This window comes from Colossoma macropomum, unplaced genomic scaffold (genome assembly GCF_904425465.1).
Source record: "Colossoma macropomum unplaced genomic scaffold, Colossoma_macropomum, whole genome shotgun sequence".
NCBI lineage: Eukaryota > Metazoa > Chordata > Actinopteri > Characiformes > Serrasalmidae > Colossoma > Colossoma macropomum.
In genome coordinates this window covers 21,882,814-21,902,677 of record NW_023494795.1, presented here as the reverse complement: position 1 = coordinate 21,902,677, position 19,864 = coordinate 21,882,814, and the positions used below count along the sequence as shown (strand labels likewise).

General features: G+C 39.9%; 3 protein-coding genes across 5 annotated transcripts; 1 reads left to right on the top strand and 2 right to left on the bottom strand.

Moving 5' to 3' along the window:
* Nucleotides 1–550: 550 nt before the first annotated feature.
* acat2 (acetyl-CoA acetyltransferase 2) lies at nucleotides 551–6,633 on the bottom strand. Its single transcript, XM_036581855.1, has 9 exons — nucleotides 6,457–6,633; nucleotides 5,668–5,802; nucleotides 5,292–5,473; nucleotides 4,486–4,603; nucleotides 4,049–4,192; nucleotides 3,719–3,841; nucleotides 3,342–3,496; nucleotides 2,354–2,464; nucleotides 551–1,553 (listed from the first exon to the last, which is right to left on the bottom strand). The coding sequence occupies exons 1-9, from the start codon at nucleotides 6,503–6,505 to the stop codon at nucleotides 1,383–1,385; spliced, it is 1,188 nt and encodes a 395-aa protein (XP_036437748.1). The 5' UTR covers nucleotides 6,506–6,633; the 3' UTR covers nucleotides 551–1,382.
* A 395-nt stretch (nucleotides 6,634–7,028) lies between these two features.
* LOC118815612 (WT1 associated protein) lies at nucleotides 7,029–16,397 on the bottom strand. 3 transcript variants are annotated; one of them, XM_036581851.1, is made up of 8 exons: nucleotides 16,352–16,397; nucleotides 14,437–14,474; nucleotides 14,288–14,343; nucleotides 14,141–14,199; nucleotides 13,909–14,036; nucleotides 11,740–11,918; nucleotides 9,220–9,374; nucleotides 7,029–8,313 (listed from the first exon to the last, which is right to left on the bottom strand). In XM_036581851.1, exons 1-8 carry the CDS (start codon nucleotides 16,395–16,397, stop codon nucleotides 7,628–7,630), a joined length of 1,347 nt encoding a protein of 448 aa, XP_036437744.1. In that variant the 3' UTR covers nucleotides 7,029–7,627. The 3 variants fall into 3 exon arrangements, with proteins under 3 accessions (XP_036437744.1, XP_036437745.1, XP_036437747.1); XM_036581852.1 differs by lacking the exon at nucleotides 16,352–16,397 and adding an exon at nucleotides 15,324–15,501; XM_036581854.1 differs by lacking the exon at nucleotides 16,352–16,397 and adding an exon at nucleotides 15,186–15,264.
* A 289-nt stretch (nucleotides 16,398–16,686) lies between these two features.
* On the top strand, nucleotides 16,687–18,840 carry sod2 (superoxide dismutase 2, mitochondrial). The gene is made up of 5 exons (XM_036581850.1): nucleotides 16,687–16,803; nucleotides 17,388–17,590; nucleotides 17,755–17,871; nucleotides 18,022–18,201; nucleotides 18,470–18,840. The coding sequence occupies exons 1-5, from the start codon at nucleotides 16,775–16,777 to the stop codon at nucleotides 18,613–18,615; spliced, it is 675 nt and encodes a 224-aa protein (XP_036437743.1). The 5' UTR covers nucleotides 16,687–16,774; the 3' UTR covers nucleotides 18,616–18,840.
* Nucleotides 18,841–19,864: the final 1,024 nt, after the last annotated feature.

Here is a 19,864-nt window from a genome sequence, read left to right as displayed (position 1 = left end):
CATTTATTAAAAAAAATACTATATTGTATTATAACTTATCAGTGTTATCAGTCAATAGCTCTGTTCATCATTTTATTTATATATATATATATATTTGGGGGGTGGATCATTCTCAGCACTGCAGCAACACTGACGTGGTGGTGGTGTGTTAGTGTGTGTTGTGATGGTCTGGGTGGATCAGACACAGCAGTGCTGCTGGAGTTTTTAAACACTGTGTCCATTTACTGTCCACTCTATTAGACGCTCCTACCTTGTCTGTCCACCTTGTAGATGTAAAGTCAGAGATGATAGCTCATCTGCTGCTGCACAGTTTGTGCTGGTCATCCTCTAACCCTTCATCAGTGGTCACAGGACGCTTCCCACAGGACGCTGTTGGCTGGATATTTTTGGTTGGTGGACTATTCTCAGTCCAGCAGTGACACTGAGGTGTTTAAAAACTCCAGCTGCACTGCTTTTACAGCGTAATTAAGAACTTGTAACACTGTACAGTACACACATTTTCTAGAAAAACGGCACATGTTATCAAAATGACAGAGCACAAAGTCTCACGTTGCATTCTCTATTTATTGAGGAAATACAGTCGAGGTTAGATATGTAAACACATTTTCCCTTGAGGTTTCAAGACAACACCAGCATATTACAGTATTCAGCATTACACTGTTCACAAAGCTGACTACAGGAAGCACAGGACAGAGGCTAGTTCAGCCTTATGGCACACAGTAGTCTAAGGCAATTCTATTGTATCTTCTTGGTTCTGTTCTACTGCGTGTACTCTCACTCTGAGGACCAGAACAGTGGACATTTCTTGCATAACACTTCACTAACGTGTATTGGACGACTGCTAGTGGCAGCTCTAAAGGAGGCCGTGGCGTTGTTTCACAGAAAAGTTAGCCATACTGTGTAGCTCCTACAGGACAACAGTATAGCCTCCCTGGTTAGATTAATGTGAAATGGAATGTCTGAAGGCTTCAACATTAATACGTTTCATATACTACACACAGTATAAGACTGCTCAGTCAGTTTTAGGTTCACTGTAGGCATTTTAAGGTTTTAACTTCATCACCAACATTGCGCTCTAAATAAACATCAGACAAAGAGGTAACTAGAGTTAGTATGCTCCACTAATATTCTTATGTCCTGGAAGTTGTACAGCATGCCTTATGGATTTTTATATATCTTTTTATATATCTGGATTTTTATGAAATAACAGTGTTTATTGATTTTCTGGAGATTGCTTCAAAATGACTGAATTAGAAAAATAAAGCTCATGAATGGAAAACAATTAATTAGTGTAGAATTCAAACATGTGATTCAGGCTTCTATAACAGCAGCTGCTCTGTAAGTATTGATTGAAGTATCTGATTGTGTGAGAAAGGAGCATCTTAGACTCTCTCTACACACATAGCAATTCCCATTCCACCACCGATACACAAAGCAGCGACCCCTTTTTTGCCCCCGGTCCTCTGGAGTGCATGCAGTAGGGTCACCAGCACCCTGCAGCCAGACATACCCAGGGGGTGTCCCAAAGAGATAGCCCCTCCGCTAACATTCACCTGCAGCCCAAAAACAAGACAGGACAGGCATCAGTACAGGCACAACAACGATTGTCAGAAGATTTTATGATGTTATGCAAAAGCCTCAACTTGCAGACTTTAAATTACTAATTCGGACTCTTCAACATGTGGTAGGAGTGTTAAAGGAGACTGTATGACTGTCAGAGTGAAGAGAACTCTGAGAACCTGGGCTGGAGTTCTGCTTTTTTAGTTTAAAGCAGTGGAGCACTGTTCCACAGCCCAACTTTATACTCCTCTAGCTGACACTTGGCATTGGACATTGTGGCCTTCGGCTGCGGCTGCTCAAGATCATCCCATTCTATTGGCTATGCATTGAGATTAATTATTAATTATTGGAGATTAATTATTGGAGATTAATTACAAGATTTGTCAGTAATAGGTGCACCTTATAGTAGATGATTTCATTAATTCAGCTTTAAACTTTTTTGCTTCAAACTAGAAGGCTCTGGGAAGAGCTGGAGTGGTGTTTGTGATCAAGAATTATTTATTTCAACATCAGTACCTGATCTCACTAATGTTCTTGTGACTGAAAGCAATCAAGTCCTTATAGCAATGTTACAACATCTAGTGTAAAGCCTTCCCAGAAGAATAGAAGCTGTGACTGCAGCAAAGAGGGCACAAATTCCCTTTTCATTCCATTGATTTCAGAAGAAATGTTGGATGGACAGGTGTCTACAAACTTTTGGCCATATAGTGTATTTGCATCTATGTGTATATATATATATATATATGTGTGTGTGTGTGTTTATGAATAGAATGAATGGAATGAAATGAAATACCTTTTCTGGGTTCAGGCCAAGCTCCTGCACCACTGCCACACACTGAGCAGCAAAGGCTTCGTTGATCTCATACAGATCCACTTCAGCCAGCTGCCAGCCTGCCTTCTCCATCTGGTGAGAGAGAGGACATGAATGCTTAATCACAGCAATAACAGAGAACAATTACAGAGAAATAACAAAACAAAACAAAACAAAACAAAAACATACACTCTTAAAAAAGATGGTTCTTCAAGGGTTTTTTAGCAAAGAAAATGGTTCTTAAAATCCATGAACACTCAAAGAACCCTTTGCATAATTAAAGGGTTCTTTGCATCAAGAAAGTGTTCTGCTGATTGATGGAGAATGTGATGTAGATGGTTCTATATAGAACCTTTTTGAAAAAGGGTTCTTCTATTGTTACAAGCTTGACATAATAGAAACAATAGAAGAATGCTTTCGGGTGCTATATAAAGCCCTTTTCAAAAGAGTTTTATATACAACCATCTTTGATCATGCAAAGGGTTCTTTGAGTGTTAATGGTTCTTTATAGAACCATTTTCTTTACTAAAGAACCCTTGAAGAACGATCTTTTCGAAAAGTGTCTCTTAACAACTGTAAAAATCTACATCAAGGCAACCATTTTAAAATCAATCAAGAGTAAATTTTCAGTAGCAAAATGGAAACATTTTCAATAATAATAATAATAATAATAATAATGCGTATATATAAAAAGAGATTCATTCCAAAATGCATTATAGACTACTTCCAAGAATTTCTTTTTTTCCATGATATATATTGTTGGGAGTCTGCTTAATACATGCAAGAAATATCAATGCTATGTTATGATTAATAGCACCTTTATTAGAGAAATAAAAATTCAAAAACATGTAACATTCAAAAACATTGTTACAAAATGGATATACAGCATTTTGGACAAACTTTTTTATTATTTTAACAGTTTAATAGTAACAGTTCAATAGTTTTATTATTTTGATAAAGACACACTCACTGCTTTTCTGATGGCTGAAATTGGCCCTGTGCCCATGATGGATGGGTCAAGGCCAGTCTGAGCCCATGAGATGATCCGTGACATTGGCCGAAGGCCCCGCCTCTGAGCCTCTGATTGGCTCATGAGAACAGTGGCTGCAGCACCGTCATTTATTCCTGTGAGGAGGGAGGAAGACAGAAATAACAACTGCAGCAAACAACCAACAGCACAGAGCACCACAGAGGAGATGTGGGACAATGTTTATTATCTATTGCACATTTTTTATCAATTATTATACATGTTCATCTTGTTGAGCAACGCTTAGCAGTGAGTGGCCTTGGTGCCATTTCAGTCAAATCATCAGTGCAGTTCAGTGAAGTTCAGTGATGTGTATCTACCTGATGCATTGCCAGCAGTGACTGTACCAGACCCGTCCTTCACAAAACAGGGCTTCAGTTTAGACATGGCATCTATGTTACTCCCGTGACGAGGGAATTCATCAACTTTCACTTCTACTGGACCTAACAAGGATTTAAAAAATTTAATCACAATCATTTATAACTGGTTCAAATAATTTTGTTCAAATTATTTGTTTTTTTTTGTTTTCTTCAATTAACAGTTTCAATGAGTTGCATTAATATAAGAGATGGCCACTTCTCTCACTGTACAATAAAAAATTAGACTTGTTTTATGTTGTCCAAACCAAGCCAAAACATCAGATACATTACCTTTTCTTGAAGGAACGATAACTGGCACAATCTCCTGATCAAAGTAGCCGGCCTTTTGAGCTGCCTCAGTTCTGCTCTGTGAGGTGACAGCATACTGGTCTTGAGCTTCTCGAGTAACACCCCACTGCTTAGCCACGTTCTCCGCTGCAAGGAGACAACAAGAAGCCCAATAACCATATGTCAGTGACCTTGAAAAACCTACCTGTTCGTCTGGCTGATCGCTAAAAGGAGATAAGATCTATTTCTCATTCTGTGTGCTTGTGTGGTCAGAGCTGAACTGTCAGTCAGTGGCCCTAAAACCTTTGTGCTAAAGTACAACGGTTGAGAAATGGTTGCTGCCAGATGAGAGTCTAATTCAGGTCTAATGTGAATAAAAGCATTGTTAATCAAGGTCAAGGCCATTGTGAATTCCACTGTAAACTCCCGATCAGACTTACCTGTGATACCCATGTGGCAGTTGTGAAAAGCATCTGTGAGTCCATCAGCCACTATAGAGTCCTGCAGTGAAGCATCTCCCATCTTTATCCCTGACCTCATTTGCACGGTGTGAGGTGCCTAAGGTTTAAAGTGCAAGTTGATGAGTACATTCAACTACCCATTTGTGCAGTGCCAATTTACATGCACAATTTCCACAAAATATCTCTTTAATTCTTTAATGTTGCGGCAATATAACTGGATGTTTCTATCTTTTAATGTACTATTCTTTAATAACATGATTTCTCAGTGGTGCTATTACATTTATTTTTGTCTTTTACCATTATTCTGATGAAAAATTAATTAATTAATTACATAGCCAACCCTTAGCTTAGCCATGTGAATTCCATTTAGAAACTACAGAGGAGTACGAGGGGAGACTGATTGAGGGAGGGGAGAGAATTTGGGCTGGAGTTCTGGGCACCTTCTGCTTGGATCTTGAAGGCTAGACCCCCACGGGGAGGAGCTGCGATGGTGGTGGGAAACAGTGACAAAACAGGCCAACATCTCTTGGATCAGATTTGAATGACATAACCCTATAAAATTCCTGGCTTATAATACCAAAAGGCAAATAATTAGGTACCTAATGGAAATCAATGTGAACTGAGTTATTTTAAAAATGACAGGAATAATAAACGGAAGCTGGACCAACTAGAAATTCCTGGTCATTTAATGGATTAACTTGGACATGAGTCTCTGAATGCATTACATTTTGAGTAACACTAGACTAGTAGAATACAATAATCCAAAACACAGCAATGTCACCTACCCGGCTCATGCTCTCCATGCCCCCTGCTACTACCACAGTGGACTCTCCTGTCATGATGGACTGAGCTCCAAGACACACGGCTTTCAGACCAGAACCACACACCATCTGACAGCTCCATGCAGGCACAGGATATGGGATGCCTGCTCCAACACTAGCCTGCCTTGTGGGGTTCTGTCCATGGCCTGAGGACAGCAGGAATAAAGATTCAGCACACTATGGGCTTGCTTAAGCCTTCAGTCCTGTACTTCTTTAGAATTAACATCACAGTTGTTTATTTCAAATTCAATATACAGGAATTCAGAAAAAATAGCAAAAGACCCAGTGACTAATTATGACAAGATGTATGCAAAAAGCTTGTTACATTAAAAAATATTACCTGCAGTGAGCACATGGCCCATGATGACTTCAGATACTTCCTCTGGCTTTATACTGGCTTTCTTCAGTACATCCTTAATGACTACTGCACCCAAGTCATGAATTGGTACAGTGCTTAATGCCCCATTGAATGACCCTTTCAATGAAAGAAACAAATATTAGTCTTTAAAATGGTTGTATATTTTACACCGTATATTGTAACATTTTCACGTGTTAACACAAAGTTTTTTTCTTTATCATATTTGTTTTCAGCAAAATATTTCTAGCCTGAATATGATTAGGCTCAGTGTCAATGAGGTGAGGTGTTTTGTAATACAGCAAATAAAACACACACTGTAAATAAACGTACTGCAGCGCGCGAAGCAACCCATAATTTAATGTTCTGACATTTTCATTATCATCAATTCTATAGTCCGACGTCACCAAACTCTTCGCTCAGATCATCAGCGGTGGTTCGTGTTCAGCCAATCAGAAGCCACCGCTCGGCATCGTCCTACTGTAGCTCAGCCAATCACGGCTGGGGGAAACTGAAGAGAACGTTAACGAGCCAATGAGAGCCGCTCCACGACTCCGCGGCGCTGACAGAAAACAACACTGTCAGTGACGAGATTAAAGCATTAGCTAATTAAAAATATATATGTCTACATTTGCATTAGAGCGATGTAGAGAAACGCCGTTCAGTGCTGTCGTCAGTCAAATCTACAATACAAACATTAGACGTGCACTGCTTCCTTGTCCAACCTGTCAGCCGACAACTGCTCAGAAGTGCGAGAAGAGTGAGCGACATTACCTACAGGAGTCCTGGCAGCAGACACTATTACAACTGGCTCGGTGCTCATTTTCCTCCGTTCAGTGCTGACTCTACATACACTATACTCGCTATGAGTCAGTCCCGGTCCATTTATTGCTGACTGCCCTCCCACAGAGGATCCTGATTAGCATGCTGCTGCTTTCATTTGTTAGAGAGGATCATAGACTGAGGCAAAATCCAGTAAGCCTCGTTTTGGCACCATCTACAGGCCTGGATGACCAGCTTGTCTTTCTCTTGCGGTAAAAGAACATGTTTTGTGCATGTACTTAAAACAGTGGCTTTGAAATTGACATGTATGCATCTTGACAAGTATATTTTTAAGCTGTAATTTATCTACAACATTATATTATTTATTTGGTAAGTTTTGTATAGTTGCTTAATCAGTTCATCATTCAGGTAATGTTCAACATACTGTCTCAAAGGCACTTTGGAACTAAACTACCCCTAGCTTAAAAGGCCAAATGCCTTGGACGAACACTGCTTTTAGTATATGTAATGCTCAAGTAATCTCAAACCAGCTGCCTAACATTTAGATAAATTTGAAGTGATGCTAGTGTCATTAAAAGCCTTTATTGATATTTGGTCAGTACATGAAATGAATTGAAATCAGAATATGAATCTGACAAGATACATCTCAGAAAAAAACTACACACAAATTAAACAAACTTCTCTTGTCATAGGGAAGAACAGAAAAACAGAATTTTTAAAAAGTTTAACATCAAGAAACTAAGGACAACCTGAACCAGCATGGCATGTGAAGAAATAACTTGCAGCTTCACGTCTTAATCAAGCATTATGGTACAACAAAAGTTGATAAAGGACTTCTGTCTTTAGTGAGTGAGCAAATTAAGCTTACAGAAACAGTGGTGTTCACATGGCTGAGGCTGCAAAGAGAGAAAGTTTTAAAACCTTAAAAAAGGGGGGAAAAAATAACATCCAATCAAATCTATGTATTCATTTGTCTGGTGCTCAACGTCATTTCTGAAATGTTGCAAAAATGTTGCAAAAGAAGAGTTATGACAAAGAGGTTTAAAAAAAATGTGCATCTTGGATTTTCAATGTCTTAAGCAAAACCTAACTGGCCCTAAATGTGTGGCTTTTATTTGTCATGAGTATAAAAAAACAACAACAAAAACACATGTTAAGAATATTACAAAACCGACCCTGTGGAGGCATTGGAGGCTACTGAGGAGTTGGTGGCAACCGTAGCAGCAGCTGCAGCAGAGTCCAGGCCATTCTGAGCACTGTGGCGCGTGCTTGTCGTCCTGTTGCCCTTGGAGACAGCAGCAGCCTCGTGGGAGTCAGCATTGGAGTCTGTGTCGTTAGAGTGCTGGGTCACTGATGTCTCGCTGCCTGTTGGAGAGTCCACGCTCTCATAACCTGCACTGAGCTGAGTCACATAACCTTCCCCACCGCCTTGGCTCGCTGCATCCTCTGAGTGGTTGGAGAGTTTTGACACACCCCCATGGGTGGGGCTGGAGACTGAGGGCGACAGTGGATAATCCTCATCTGCACTGCTTGCTTCGCGGTACAGACTGGACCCAGACGCACCTCTCTGAGACGAGTTCCCATTGGAGGGTCCGTTTGACACCCTCCCGCAGTCTTTCCCCACAGCAGAGCTGGCAGTGGGCGCTGCTTCAGTTTGAGAGGGCGGCTCTGAGGCGGAGGGGGGAGAGGGGGAAGTCCTGCTGGGACCGGCCCCACTAGAGTTGCCCTGGGCCTGGGTTTGCTGAGACAGCTGCTGCCTGGTTTCCCTCAGCTGCTGCTGCAGAACCAGGATGGTGCTTTGCATGCCCTCTACCTCCTCATCCAGCTGAATGATAAAGTCATTGAGCTCTAAATAACAAAACAGAAATAATTAAAACAAAAAAATTAGCATGATTTCAGATAAAAATTAAATAAAATGTAACTACAAAAACAATACTGGGACATAGGCCTGACAGAAAGTTACGGGTGCAGGATATCGGCCACTGATGTTACTGATGGGAAATTTAATTACGGTTTAGGCTGATATTGGAATTAATGCCAATAATTACAACTAATACCTATTTTTAGCTTGTGCACACTGACGCAGATGTAGTCACTCCACATCTAGGCAGGAGTGCTTACAAAAAATGCTTTACAACTGACTTGTAACTATGTTTTGGTTATAAGGGATGCACAGATTCCACTTTCTCCCCTTCCAATAATGTCACCTGATCCTCAAGTATCTGGTGATACAGAGTACTGATAAAATCCTATCTAACCTTACTACAATAGGCCTAATAAATCCTGATATTTATACTAATCCACCTTCTATTTTTTGGTCATGAATCCCATTGAAATACTAGTATTACGATTTTGCAACAAGCATTTTTACTACTGCCTGCCACAAGCACGAAATAATCTTAACACTGAAATGTGGCTTGCTTTAGTTCATCTAATGGTGCACATGCAAGTGCCTCTCAGTAGCACATGTGTGCATCAGAAATTGCTTCATGGTATTGTTATTTTTTGTTGTTGCTACTGAAACTGTAAGTGGCAATATTGGGGCTGATTATGATGCAAATTTATTTTAAAGAGCAATAAATAAATAACAAACAGTCACTGGTATCAGTTTGTTATCATACTGGTATCAGGTATTTTCAGTTATCGTTACTGCCCTAAAAATTCCATTTCAGTGCATCCTTACAAAACATAGTAAAGCAGACAGTAATAATGCAGGTTGTACAGAAGGACTACAGAGAATAGAAAAGCTCTCACCATCCTGACTGCTCTTGAGCTCCTCACTGTACTTCTTCTGCAGGGCGAGTTCAGCCTCTAGCTGGGCGATGCGGCCCTGGGACAACTGCCTGCCCAGCTCCTGGTTCTCCTGGATCAGCATGCGGCACTTCGCCATCAGCTTCTTACCGGTCTGGCTGCAAGGGAGACAAGTCTGACATCACATGGTGAACACAGCCATAAGCACAACACGGACGGCCGTAGCAACTGCCAACCACTGGCAATACCGGGGGGGCTATATGTCCCATATGAGCACACTGGTCATCAGTCAAAAGATGACCTATGACATTCAAAATGATGTATGAGTGATGAACAATTATGATAAACTCAGTGATAACAGTAATAGCTGTACCACTTATCAAAACAACGTAATTAAGCTAACAGATGCAACACTGAACCAATCTACAGACCAATAAAGTTAAAAACTTCACAAGGTGACATTAAACAAACCTATTGAATCAAGTGGCAGCACCAATTACAAACACAAAGACTCCGAATAAAGATGGTTTATCACAATTGAAGCACAAGACCATGATCATTAGAGAATCCTTAAGCATAGCTTGGAGCATCTTTACACTCTAAAACCAGCTTTATAATCAATAAAACACGCATGTGGGAAATCCCTATTTGTCATCAAATGATTATGCATGAAATGGCAGGGAAATACAACCGCCACACAACTATTTGCATCTTATGACAAATGTTTTCATTCATTTGGTAATGAAATATCCTGCAAAAACACATAATGGGACCATAAAACTGCCCCTTAGATTTTAGGCATTGTTGATGTACATCAACAAATGAATTCATGCGAAAAGGTACTGTGTGGCCATCAGCAGTCTATGTTCTTTAATACTTGCTTTTGTGGAAACAGTTCTCAGAAAGTAAACTTTTCAAAATGTGCCAGAATTTGGATAAATTCATTATCGCTACTATTGCCAACACAGATCTTAAGTTTGTTGAAAGTGCATGACTCTAGGAAATGGCATTGCTGTGGGAAACCAATATTTTCAGCATAAAACTGGAACAAATGAATATAAATGCCAATGCTGGGATACAATTGAAAGTCAACTTAACATCAAGGTCCCATCCTGCTAAACTATAAATATTATAAACACACTAGTGGCAACATGGGTGGCAGCTTGTAATGAAGCTGCAAAAGGTCAGTTTTGTGTACATCGAATTGGCAGAAACTGAATTCATAATAATGAATGAGGTTGTTGAATATGTGTTCTAAAACTTTAGCCACACACAAGAACCTCCTTTTTGGTTGCCACCATCAGTATCTAAATCACCTGAATGCTGGAAAATTAATAACATTTTTTTAACAGTTCTGTAACCAAAACGTATATAGAGGAAAAATCCTGCTAACAGAAATAAATGTCAAAATTTCTTAAGGAACCTAAAATTCAACATGCACTTAACTGTTGAACCTAAAATGTGATCAAAAGACACAGCAGCATAGACATACATATAAAACAGCTTATTTAGTTATCTAAGACACATGGGCATTCACATTGAAATAAAAAGATTGCATCTGCAGCAGTGTATCAGCAATTCCTCAGGCTTTATCACTGATGTATAGAGCGTCAATTGTGTGCGTTTTTTTTTTTTTAACATTTTTTTAAAAAAAATAACACTGCTGTAAGTGCAAAGCGCATTTCAAAGAACAAACAAAAACAAAGCAAAATTATAAAAATTACGAACACAAAGAAAAAGGAAAAGTTTAACACTGTACCGTCTCTTTCACCGATGAGATGGACATTAACCAAAGTCTCTGAAGACCAGAGCGTCTTACTCTTTCCCCAAAGTATTACATCATTACAAAGGCTCCTCCCCCAGAGTCTTAGGATTGTTAACTCCTTTCATTGTATTACATCACACTACTGTCCCCCTCCCCCATGTTGCTTCTAAAGTCTTACCCAGAGTCTTAAGAGTCTTGGGAGTTCTACATTGATGGGGGTAAAAGAGGGGAGATATTCCTGTGAAAGGTATTTTATAGGGGTCATGTTTTAAATGTTCAATGTTTTTTTTTGTTGTAAACTACAGTTCAATCAGCTCCAGAGCCAACGCCTTGCTCAAGTCTCTCTCAATGGCCGCCAACGATTTATTACAGCAAACTGTCTAACATGAGTTGCTGGGGCTGGAAGGAGGGGTTGTTTCCGCCGTGACCACCTCTTCAGGAACAGTCCCGATTCCTTCAGGCCTCTGTACCATGAGGGGGTGTGGGGAAGAGAAAGCTGAAACAACAGTGTCACCTGACCAAAACTGTCTTTTCAGTTTCTGTTCTCTTTCACTTTTACATTACAGTATGATAATAGCAGCACAGTACAAGAGAAAAAAAATGTCTTTCTGTTTTTGGCTGTTAAGTCTGAGTCTTGTTGTGAACATAGCATTTCAGTCTTCCCCCACCATTATTTGCACTCCTGCAGTGGAGAAAGTGAGGGGGTGAGTCAGGAAAGTCTTGACTTTTGTTTGGAGGGGGGAGTTATTTTAGTTTACCTATCAGGTGTAAATTTCCAGGCACTCAGTTCATTTTGGGCTTGCTCCAGTTTGTCTTTAGTCTGTTCCAGTTCAGCCTTCATTTTGAGGAAAAATAAGTTGATGGCTGGGTCCACCATGGAGGATCTCAGCTGAGCTGCACTGGGTTGCTGGACTTGCTTCAGGTACTGGATCTGGGTCTGTAAGGGGAGGAACAATGTTAGAAACAGAAGAAATAAGGCCAATTCCCTAATTGATGTACTGCCCAATCTTGCAGTAAACTTGCTGTACACACTAACTCAAAAACAAAATTAATATGAAAAACCTAATATGAAAAATACAAGTAGAAAATAATATCTGAAGCATCTGTTCTCATGGTCAACAGAGTGGCTCAAAATCCATTTGGAGACACTAGTGTTACGCTACAAAACTGACTTTTGTTGAATTTACTTGCCCTACATATGGGAAACTTTAAAATATGTTAGTGTTTTCTCATCTTCAAAGATGAGAACTGCTACTGCTAGAATTTAAATATCTGATAAAATTTGCACAGACTGCATGTCTGCTTCTATTAAAAGATTATTTCAGCTGATGTTATCTGTATGATGCTAGTCAAAGGAACCAGTGTAACTTCTCCCTGACAAAGTACTGTAAGTAATGTTAGGCGTTGATGACTACAAACAAGGTACAACGCAGGCAGGGATGTCAGATCCAAAACAGGCAAGGTGAGTGCTGAAGTTTACCAGCAATAGGAGCTGATTATGATAGACGTTTTTCTGCAATATTATGACACACGCACACCCAGTATATATCGTACACCAAGCAAGATATACCTAGATCTGTCAGAATTATCATCACCTGACTGTAACAATTTGAACTGATATCAATGAATTAATCTGACAAATTATTTTCAACAGATGTTAGTTTTTACAATCACATTTTAATCACAGCAAGAAATACGAACTGTAAAAATTATTTCATCCATTGGCTTAAGGCAAATGCTTGTAAATAAAAGAAATCAGGAAACACATTTACTGACACATCATGAGTTTTACAACAACAAATGCTATTTTCTATCCGTTACAAATTTACACATCTAACACATTTAGAGCACAGCAGTGAGTAAGGTTTGTTTATTTGAGATCAAGCTGTTTCTGTCATCTGTTAGGTATAAGCATCTACAGCTAGGAAGCATGATAGCTAATCAGCCAATGTGGCCGCTTTAGGCTTCAACTTTGATAGTTACACACTGTGAACAAAAAAAAAAAGACAAACTTGATTTCAATTATATCAATTAGGATATCAACTGCCAGCTAATACTCACAAACATAATAAAATACCTAGATATACCATTCATGTTACAAAAGATCCTGCATAACATGAGATTCACCAGCTTTCCATTGTTCTATGTTCTACTAATGTGATTGAGGTTTATCAAATTACATTCATCAACCTAAACTCCTGTATATAATTGCTGATGTAAGCCACAAGAACAGTAAAACATAGCCTAATTTATATATATATATATATATATATATATATATATATATATATATATATATATATATATTATCATCATGATATTGGTTTTCAACCACTTCTACATGTAACAAAAATGGACAACCCTGCCAGTGTGCTGCTCCTTTAAAGATGGGAATGCATTTTAAATGTGTTAACCTGTGAGGTTACACATCAATTCTCCTGTCAAAGTGCCTTCAGCTTCTAGTCTATCAAGAAAAGAACTGACACCTGACATTTCACTTGCCCCTTTCCTGGAGTGGAAGGAGATGGAAGAGATGAGGGAAATTAGTAAGATATCTAGTATAAATGGATACTTGCAGCGTAAGCCAATCTCAACTTAGATACCAACTAATTAAAAACAAAGACAGTATGAGACATTTAAAAAAGCCTGGCAACCAAGTGGTGACTTGTAGCCTAAACTTATGGGCTGTTTCTGCAAGTTTTATAAGCAAGTATGATTAAACAAACTAATTTTTCTCTATAATAAATCTATTCAAGCTGTTGTTTCACTGAAAACAACTTCCACTGCCACGCATCCCGTATCTGATTTCAAAGTGTGCTTAAAATGTCCTTTAGGTGTGCATTACACTTAATCTATTTACCCAGTGTGGACTAAAGAGAGTGGTACTGATGTCAAGTGACTAGGCCTTCAAAGACAGAAATACTTACAGTACATTCCTGCATTTCCTGCTCCTTAGTGGCCAGCCTCATCACCAGAATGTTCTCCCTGCGCGCCGACTCTTGCTGTTGCTGCTTTAGCTTCTCCTCAGACTCTTTCAGACCAGTCACATCATTGGCTGTGGACATAACATGCGGTTTAAATACTCATCACTTAAGCAATGCCCAGATATACATTTTGAACAACAAGAGCAATGTGTGGAATATCAGTATTTAGACTCACAGTTTAAATCAGCATATTTTGCTTCCAGCACCTGGACGTAGGCTTCATGCTGTTTCCACCTAAAATGGAGAGGGGGATATTTATGCATGTGGAAAGCATTTCAAGGAAAATAAACGGACCAAAAATCACCCTAAAATTCCCCCTTACCTCGCACACAGCTCTTCTCTAGTCAGGGTCTTCATGTCGGACTCACTAAGGCGAACCTGAACAGAAAACATAAGCATCAATAAACTGAAATAACAGCAATTTTCTCTAATCGGATTACAGAGTTAGGACCACTGCGACAATCAGCTCACCTTCTTCGGGAGAGGTTCTTCATTAGTCATCTTGATCTCTGCAAGACGACAAAAAAAAAACACATTAGAAATACTGGTCTAATTCTGTGCCTCCTCCAAAAGCAAGCTACAACAAACCCCTTTGCACTGGCGGCTCTATTTGCATGAAATGGCCACAGAAGCAAATATGCGTTGTCACGCACTCAGCTACCACACGTGTTTTGTGTCCGAGCAATACGGACCATAATGAAGAGTTTACCAGCGCAAGCCAAAGAGCATTGGACCTAACTACGGTCAGTTAACTGAAGTTAACTAGTTAGCTCAGTAAAGGAACAATTAAGCTAACAACAGTTAACCTACTGGGGCTGACTACGTTCACGTTAGCTAGTTAAATCACACAACCTCTCGCGTTTGACCCAATATTTAACTGACGTTAGTGGTGCGGCGCTTACTGTTTAAGCACCTTGAGTTAGCCCGTTAAGCAAAACGACTTGGCAGCATCAACAGCGTGAATTTTATCAACGAACAAGCTGGACGAAACCCGTTTGCTTGTTATTCGCGGTAACGTAGCTAACGTTAGCTAGCCAGCGTTAGCCAGCTAGCAGGGCTGGTGCTGCAAACGACGTTCAAAAACAGTCGACCTAGTAGAGCGGTCCGGCGGGCCAGCTGCACACATCTATCCACTGAACAATTTTCGACGACATATCCCATAAACCGCCTAACCAAATTCAGTTTGAGTCGCACGCTTCACTCGGTATTTAGAATAGTACCTGCCGGCTTCGTGTGTTATCAGTTTCTTGTCACAAAATGGCGGAAAAGGAAGAGACTCTCCCTCCGCCGAGGAGCACAGCTCTCTCCCAGCCTGTTTACAACAAACGAGCCAAAAAAGAGACACTCGAGATACTTACAAGCCCTGAATTAGTTAGACCAAGATGACACACTCTGCTTCTAGCACGTTATGAATCGGCAGTTCGTCAATTTTAATCGTGTAGTTCCGCAAAAAATGACCGAAGCTTGAGCTTAACGCGAACTCGGCGTAGCCGCCATCACCGCGAGGACGATGGATGTTCCGCCGCAGAGGCTGAAGGGGCGGGGCGGCTCACACGGTGTGTGCGGGAGCATGTTAACCAGTTCAGCCACTGACACTTTATCCCGCTTTACAGGATGGGCTGCTAAATTTATTTTGATTCATATTAAAATTAAAGAGTACACTTTAAAGTAAACAAAGTTGCTACCTGCTGAAAAAAGACCATTAGAACCATTAGGATCAAAACCTGATGATCTTGCTTTCTAAGGGGAATTGGCTCAATGGTTACCATTAGAGACCACTAGTTTATTGTAAGATACCTTCAGATCTCGTTCATGAAACCACCAAATGCACCTGGAATCAGTCCCAGGTTTTACACTGTGATATTAACCCATCAGGGAAACACAAAATATTGTTAGACTGCTGGACACCACCAGAAGCGGTTTAGTTTGTGTGTGTGTGTGTGTGTGTGTGTGTGTGGGCACCACCAGAAACCGAGAGAAACTTTCAATGGTTTCTATGATTTTTAAGCAGAGTTAAAGATGAAACCACCCTGTCTTATTTTTGTACATATCCTTTCTCGATCATTTCTCTAGTTTCATTTCTCATTTCTATCGCTATTATATATTTGACAGTATAGTTCTCTTACATACGGGAGATAATGACCAAAAGTTTCACATTTGCGCTATATGTTGGAACACTGAAAGCTTTAGTGAGGTCAGGTACTAGCTACAGATGTTGGAGCATTAGTTCTGGACCACAAACACCGAAAACATATAATGACAAACAAAAATCAAAGAGACTGCTGGTTGCTGATCGGTTTTTGCGCACTCCGTTAAACAACCATGCCACAGTTAAACCAATGTTTATTTGAAGTTCGGACTAAAATCCTTAAATCCTCGAACGCACCTTCACTCCTCTTGACAAGAGCAGATCCACTGGAAAACCTAAGCATGTAACAGCAACAAGGCCCTTAACGGCCAGCGAACGAGAATGGATCACGTGAATTTATTTACCGCGGGGGAGTGGATCTCGGAGTTAATTTAGTAAAACATACGGTAGAGTATTTATAAAAGAGAATAACCAAACATAACGTCAGCACGTGTTTATTCCCTTCGCTTTTATATTTGCTATGTTTTCAATTGACGTTGCATGTGAAGAGAAAACTGCACAACTGTCTGCCCTACCTAAATACAGAGCAATGGTACGGTCCTGCTCGATTTAACGTTGAGATTTCAAGGGCAGGTTAGAATGGAGTGAGAGAGTGAAGGAGGGGGAAACGCAGCTGCGCAGTGCTCACAGTTAGCCAACTTTAAACCAAAAAATAAGAACATGTTGAGCAGAGTTGGACATGTTCGCAGGTAAAGTTAAAGTTAGGCACTTAGAATTACAGCGAGGCTTTTGAAATTATGCGCTGTTTTGCTGCTTGTCACGTGCTGAAGTGTTGAATAACGTTACTTGCGTGAGCTGTTAGCCTAGCTGCTAACAGTTCTTCCGAGAGTTCAGTCAGTTGTCTTGGCTGGCGTTAGTACCAGCCGTGTTGACAGCCAGCAGATCAAGTACACCACAACGTGTACGAATTTAATTTATTATGCATTCTGCTTAGCTTTAGAGGTCTATGCACCGAACCACATTTTACCTAACTAGCTATTGCTCTCCGTAAACAAGACAGTAGCTAGCTTAGTTTCCAGTTATGTTGGTTAGCCGTTTCTGGCAGTTGTGCACTAGCAGCTTATGTGATTAGGGTCAGGTTAAAAATGCATAGCTAAGTTAACTAACTAGATCTGTAAATTATAGGACATTCCATAATTTTTTGTCAAAGTTGAAGTAGAACCACACCTGTACATGCGGTTCTTGTGAGTGGTGTTGCTTGTGCAAAGCTCCCATTTGATTTCACTGTGTCCCTTCACTTTTAAAACTATTTTCTTTTTTCCCCCTTTGACAGGTGCACAGCCACCTTAAGTCCATTCTTGGGTGTTTTGGCCTCCAGACTGAAGCACACACTTCCAGACCTCCCTTATGACTATGGGGCACTTGAGCCCCACATCTGTGCTGAGATCATGCAGCTTCACCACAGCAAGCACCATGCGACATACGTCAACAATCTTAATGTTGCTGAAGAGAAGTATCATGAGGCGCTGGCCAAAGGTGACAAAGTTTATCCTGTTATATAAAGTGTTCTTCAGTCACCCAGCAGACTAACTGTATTGTAAATGACTTGGAAAGTATTGTATTTTGGTTCTTCATATTAAGTTCTTCATTGCTGTTTCCTCTTATCAGTTTTTATCATTTATAACTATGTTGTCTTACAGGTGATGTGACAACACAAGTGGCCCTTCAGGCTGCATTGAGGTTTAATGGTGGTGGCCACATCAATCACACCATTTTCTGGACAAACCTATCCCCAAATGGCGGAGGAGAACCACAGGGTGCAAGACGCAGCACAAATCATTTGTTCTTTATTTTCACCATATGTGCAGTGGTGTTACAGCATGTTTGACACTAAAATAAGTTTTTAACTTGACCTTTTTCCATAAGATATCAGTCAGAAAAAAAACATTCCCCTTGTGTGACCCTAGGTGAGCTAATGGAGGCCATTAAGCGTGACTTTGGCTCGTTCCAAAATTTGAAGGAGAAGATGTCTGCCGCTACTGTAGCAGTTCAGGGATCAGGATGGGGATGGCTGGGCTTCGATAAGGAGAGTGGGAGACTGCGAATTGCTGCCTGTGCCAACCAAGATCCGCTGCAAGGAACTACTGGTTAGTATTTCCAAAACAGAGCAGCTGCAAGAATTAAGTTATAAAGAACCTGTACACCTCAAAACTGTTCATTTCATGCAGGTAAAAGGCTTTAGATTATTGTTACAGTACTTCAAGGAATTATAGCATATCCCTCATGTAGCAGGAACTATACAGCACCATTAGTAATAAATACTTCCTTGGCTTTTTTTTCAGCTTAAAATTGTCATTTGGATCCAATTTCTTTATTTTTACTTGTACTTTTTCCTGTTTCCCTTTTGTATTTTAGGTCTCATCCCACTACTTGGCATTGATGTTTGGGAACATGCATACTATCTTCAGTACAAAAATGTCAGACCTGACTACGTTAAGGCCATCTGGAACATTGTGAACTGGGAGAATGTTAATGAGCGCTTTCAGGTCGCAAAGAAGTAAATGTTACACATCTAAATAGAGTTCACTCTCCTTTTATTCTCACAAAACACACAAACAGCCCTCCACCTTGTTGCCATCAAATCCCATAATGACTAGTACAGGAACAGGAGGTATTGTTTTTGGCAAAACTGAGCAAGGTTGTTTGTCAGAATTAGTTGCCGAAGTAACTGAGCTGGTGCAGTTGTATGATTTCAGTGTATGTAATTAAACCATTATTTGAACTAACTTTTTGTAATGATTAGTTTTATTTACTTGAAAACAGATGAGTCAAAATGGAACATTACTTTGGGCCAGCTGTATGGTTATGGTGAGCTTTCATGTGAGGTGTGTGCAGAGAAACTCAACATTTGGACTTCATCACTGCATGCCTCAGACTCACTATCATAAGGGATGGAAAATAGACCACTTTCAATAAATGATGTCATATAGCCTTTATGACCCTAGTTCAGATCTGTGCTTCAATCACACACATGCTCTGGCCCTGCTTGTGAAACTTGGCTTCTGAAGTTAGACATCATGTTTTACTGGCACAGAGGAAGGATCATTTAGTAGCATTAATTACTGCAGTCATGTGCACATTGCTGCATGCTTATGAAATGTCACCTCTTTGGTTCTCCTTTTGAAAAAATATTTGAGAGGATCAAGTGAAACTGCTATACATAACTTTTAGATCGGCACCTCTGTTATTAAATTTAAACTTTGCTAACTTGAGCTGTAACTCCTGTTCCAGTTTAAAATTTCAATGCCACAGGGGGGATAGTAATATTCTAATGTAACACCAGAGGGAGCTGTATACTTATTTTTTTTAATGTGTACCTTTTCCACTTCATTTTGGATAGCTTTAAAGTAAATAGCATGTGTATTTTTTTGGCATACAGAACACCTTTAATGAAATAATTACTAATTTTAAATAGCTCAGAATTACAACTTAAAATCAAGGCTGTGGGACCATGCTTACTGCATGTAAAGAGACTACAGCTACTGGCATGGATGTCTGATTAAATCTTATATGTAAGTCACTGATATAAATGTGATGGTGATTAATTGCAGCAATTTATTTAGATTTGTCCAGTTATTGCTTTTTGTTTATCTCTATAAACAGCTATTGCATGTGGCCCCATCCACTGCAGTAAGCAAGAGATGAAAAATGAGGAGTTGGAAGAGCTTTGATCACCCCTTCCCCAACCATTAGGGGTTTTCTTTCACTTTATTTTTAAAAGAATTACGCTTAGTTTTTTTATTTTATTGG

What these genes read in the sequence shown, in the direction of transcription:
- acat2 (XM_036581855.1), bottom strand. Translation starts at nt 6,505, where the DNA reads ATGAGCACCGAGCCAGTTGTAATAGTGTCTGCTGCCAGGACTCCTGTA. An exon ending in GCATGGAGAGCATGAGCCGG is followed by an intron (nt 4,604 to 5,291) that starts GTAGGTGACATT and finishes TTTAAACCTTAG; the next exon opens with GCACCTCACACCGTGCAAAT. An exon ending in CTGCCACATGGGTATCACAG is followed by an intron (nt 4,193 to 4,485) that starts GTAAGTCTGATC and finishes GTCTCCTTGCAG; the next exon opens with CGGAGAACGTGGCTAAGCAG.
- LOC118815612 (XM_036581851.1), bottom strand. Translation starts at nt 16,397, where the DNA reads ATGCTTAGGTTTTCCAGTGGATCTGCTCTTGTCAAGAGGAGTGAAG. An exon ending in AAGAACCTCTCCCGAAGAAG is followed by an intron (nt 14,344 to 14,436) that starts GTGAGCTGATTG and finishes TTTTCTGTTCAG; the next exon opens with GTTCGCCTTAGTGAGTCCGA. An exon ending in AGAGAAGAGCTGTGTGCGAG is followed by an intron (nt 14,200 to 14,287) that starts GTAAGGGGGAAT and finishes TCTCCATTTTAG; the next exon opens with GTGGAAACAGCATGAAGCCT.
- sod2 (XM_036581850.1), top strand. Translation starts at nt 16,775, where the DNA reads ATGTTGAGCAGAGTTGGACATGTTCGCAG. An exon ending in TGGCGGAGGAGAACCACAGG is followed by an intron (nt 17,872 to 18,021) that starts GTGCAAGACGCA and finishes GTGTGACCCTAG; the next exon opens with GTGAGCTAATGGAGGCCATT. An exon ending in TCCGCTGCAAGGAACTACTG is followed by an intron (nt 18,202 to 18,469) that starts GTTAGTATTTCC and finishes TTTGTATTTTAG; the next exon opens with GTCTCATCCCACTACTTGGC.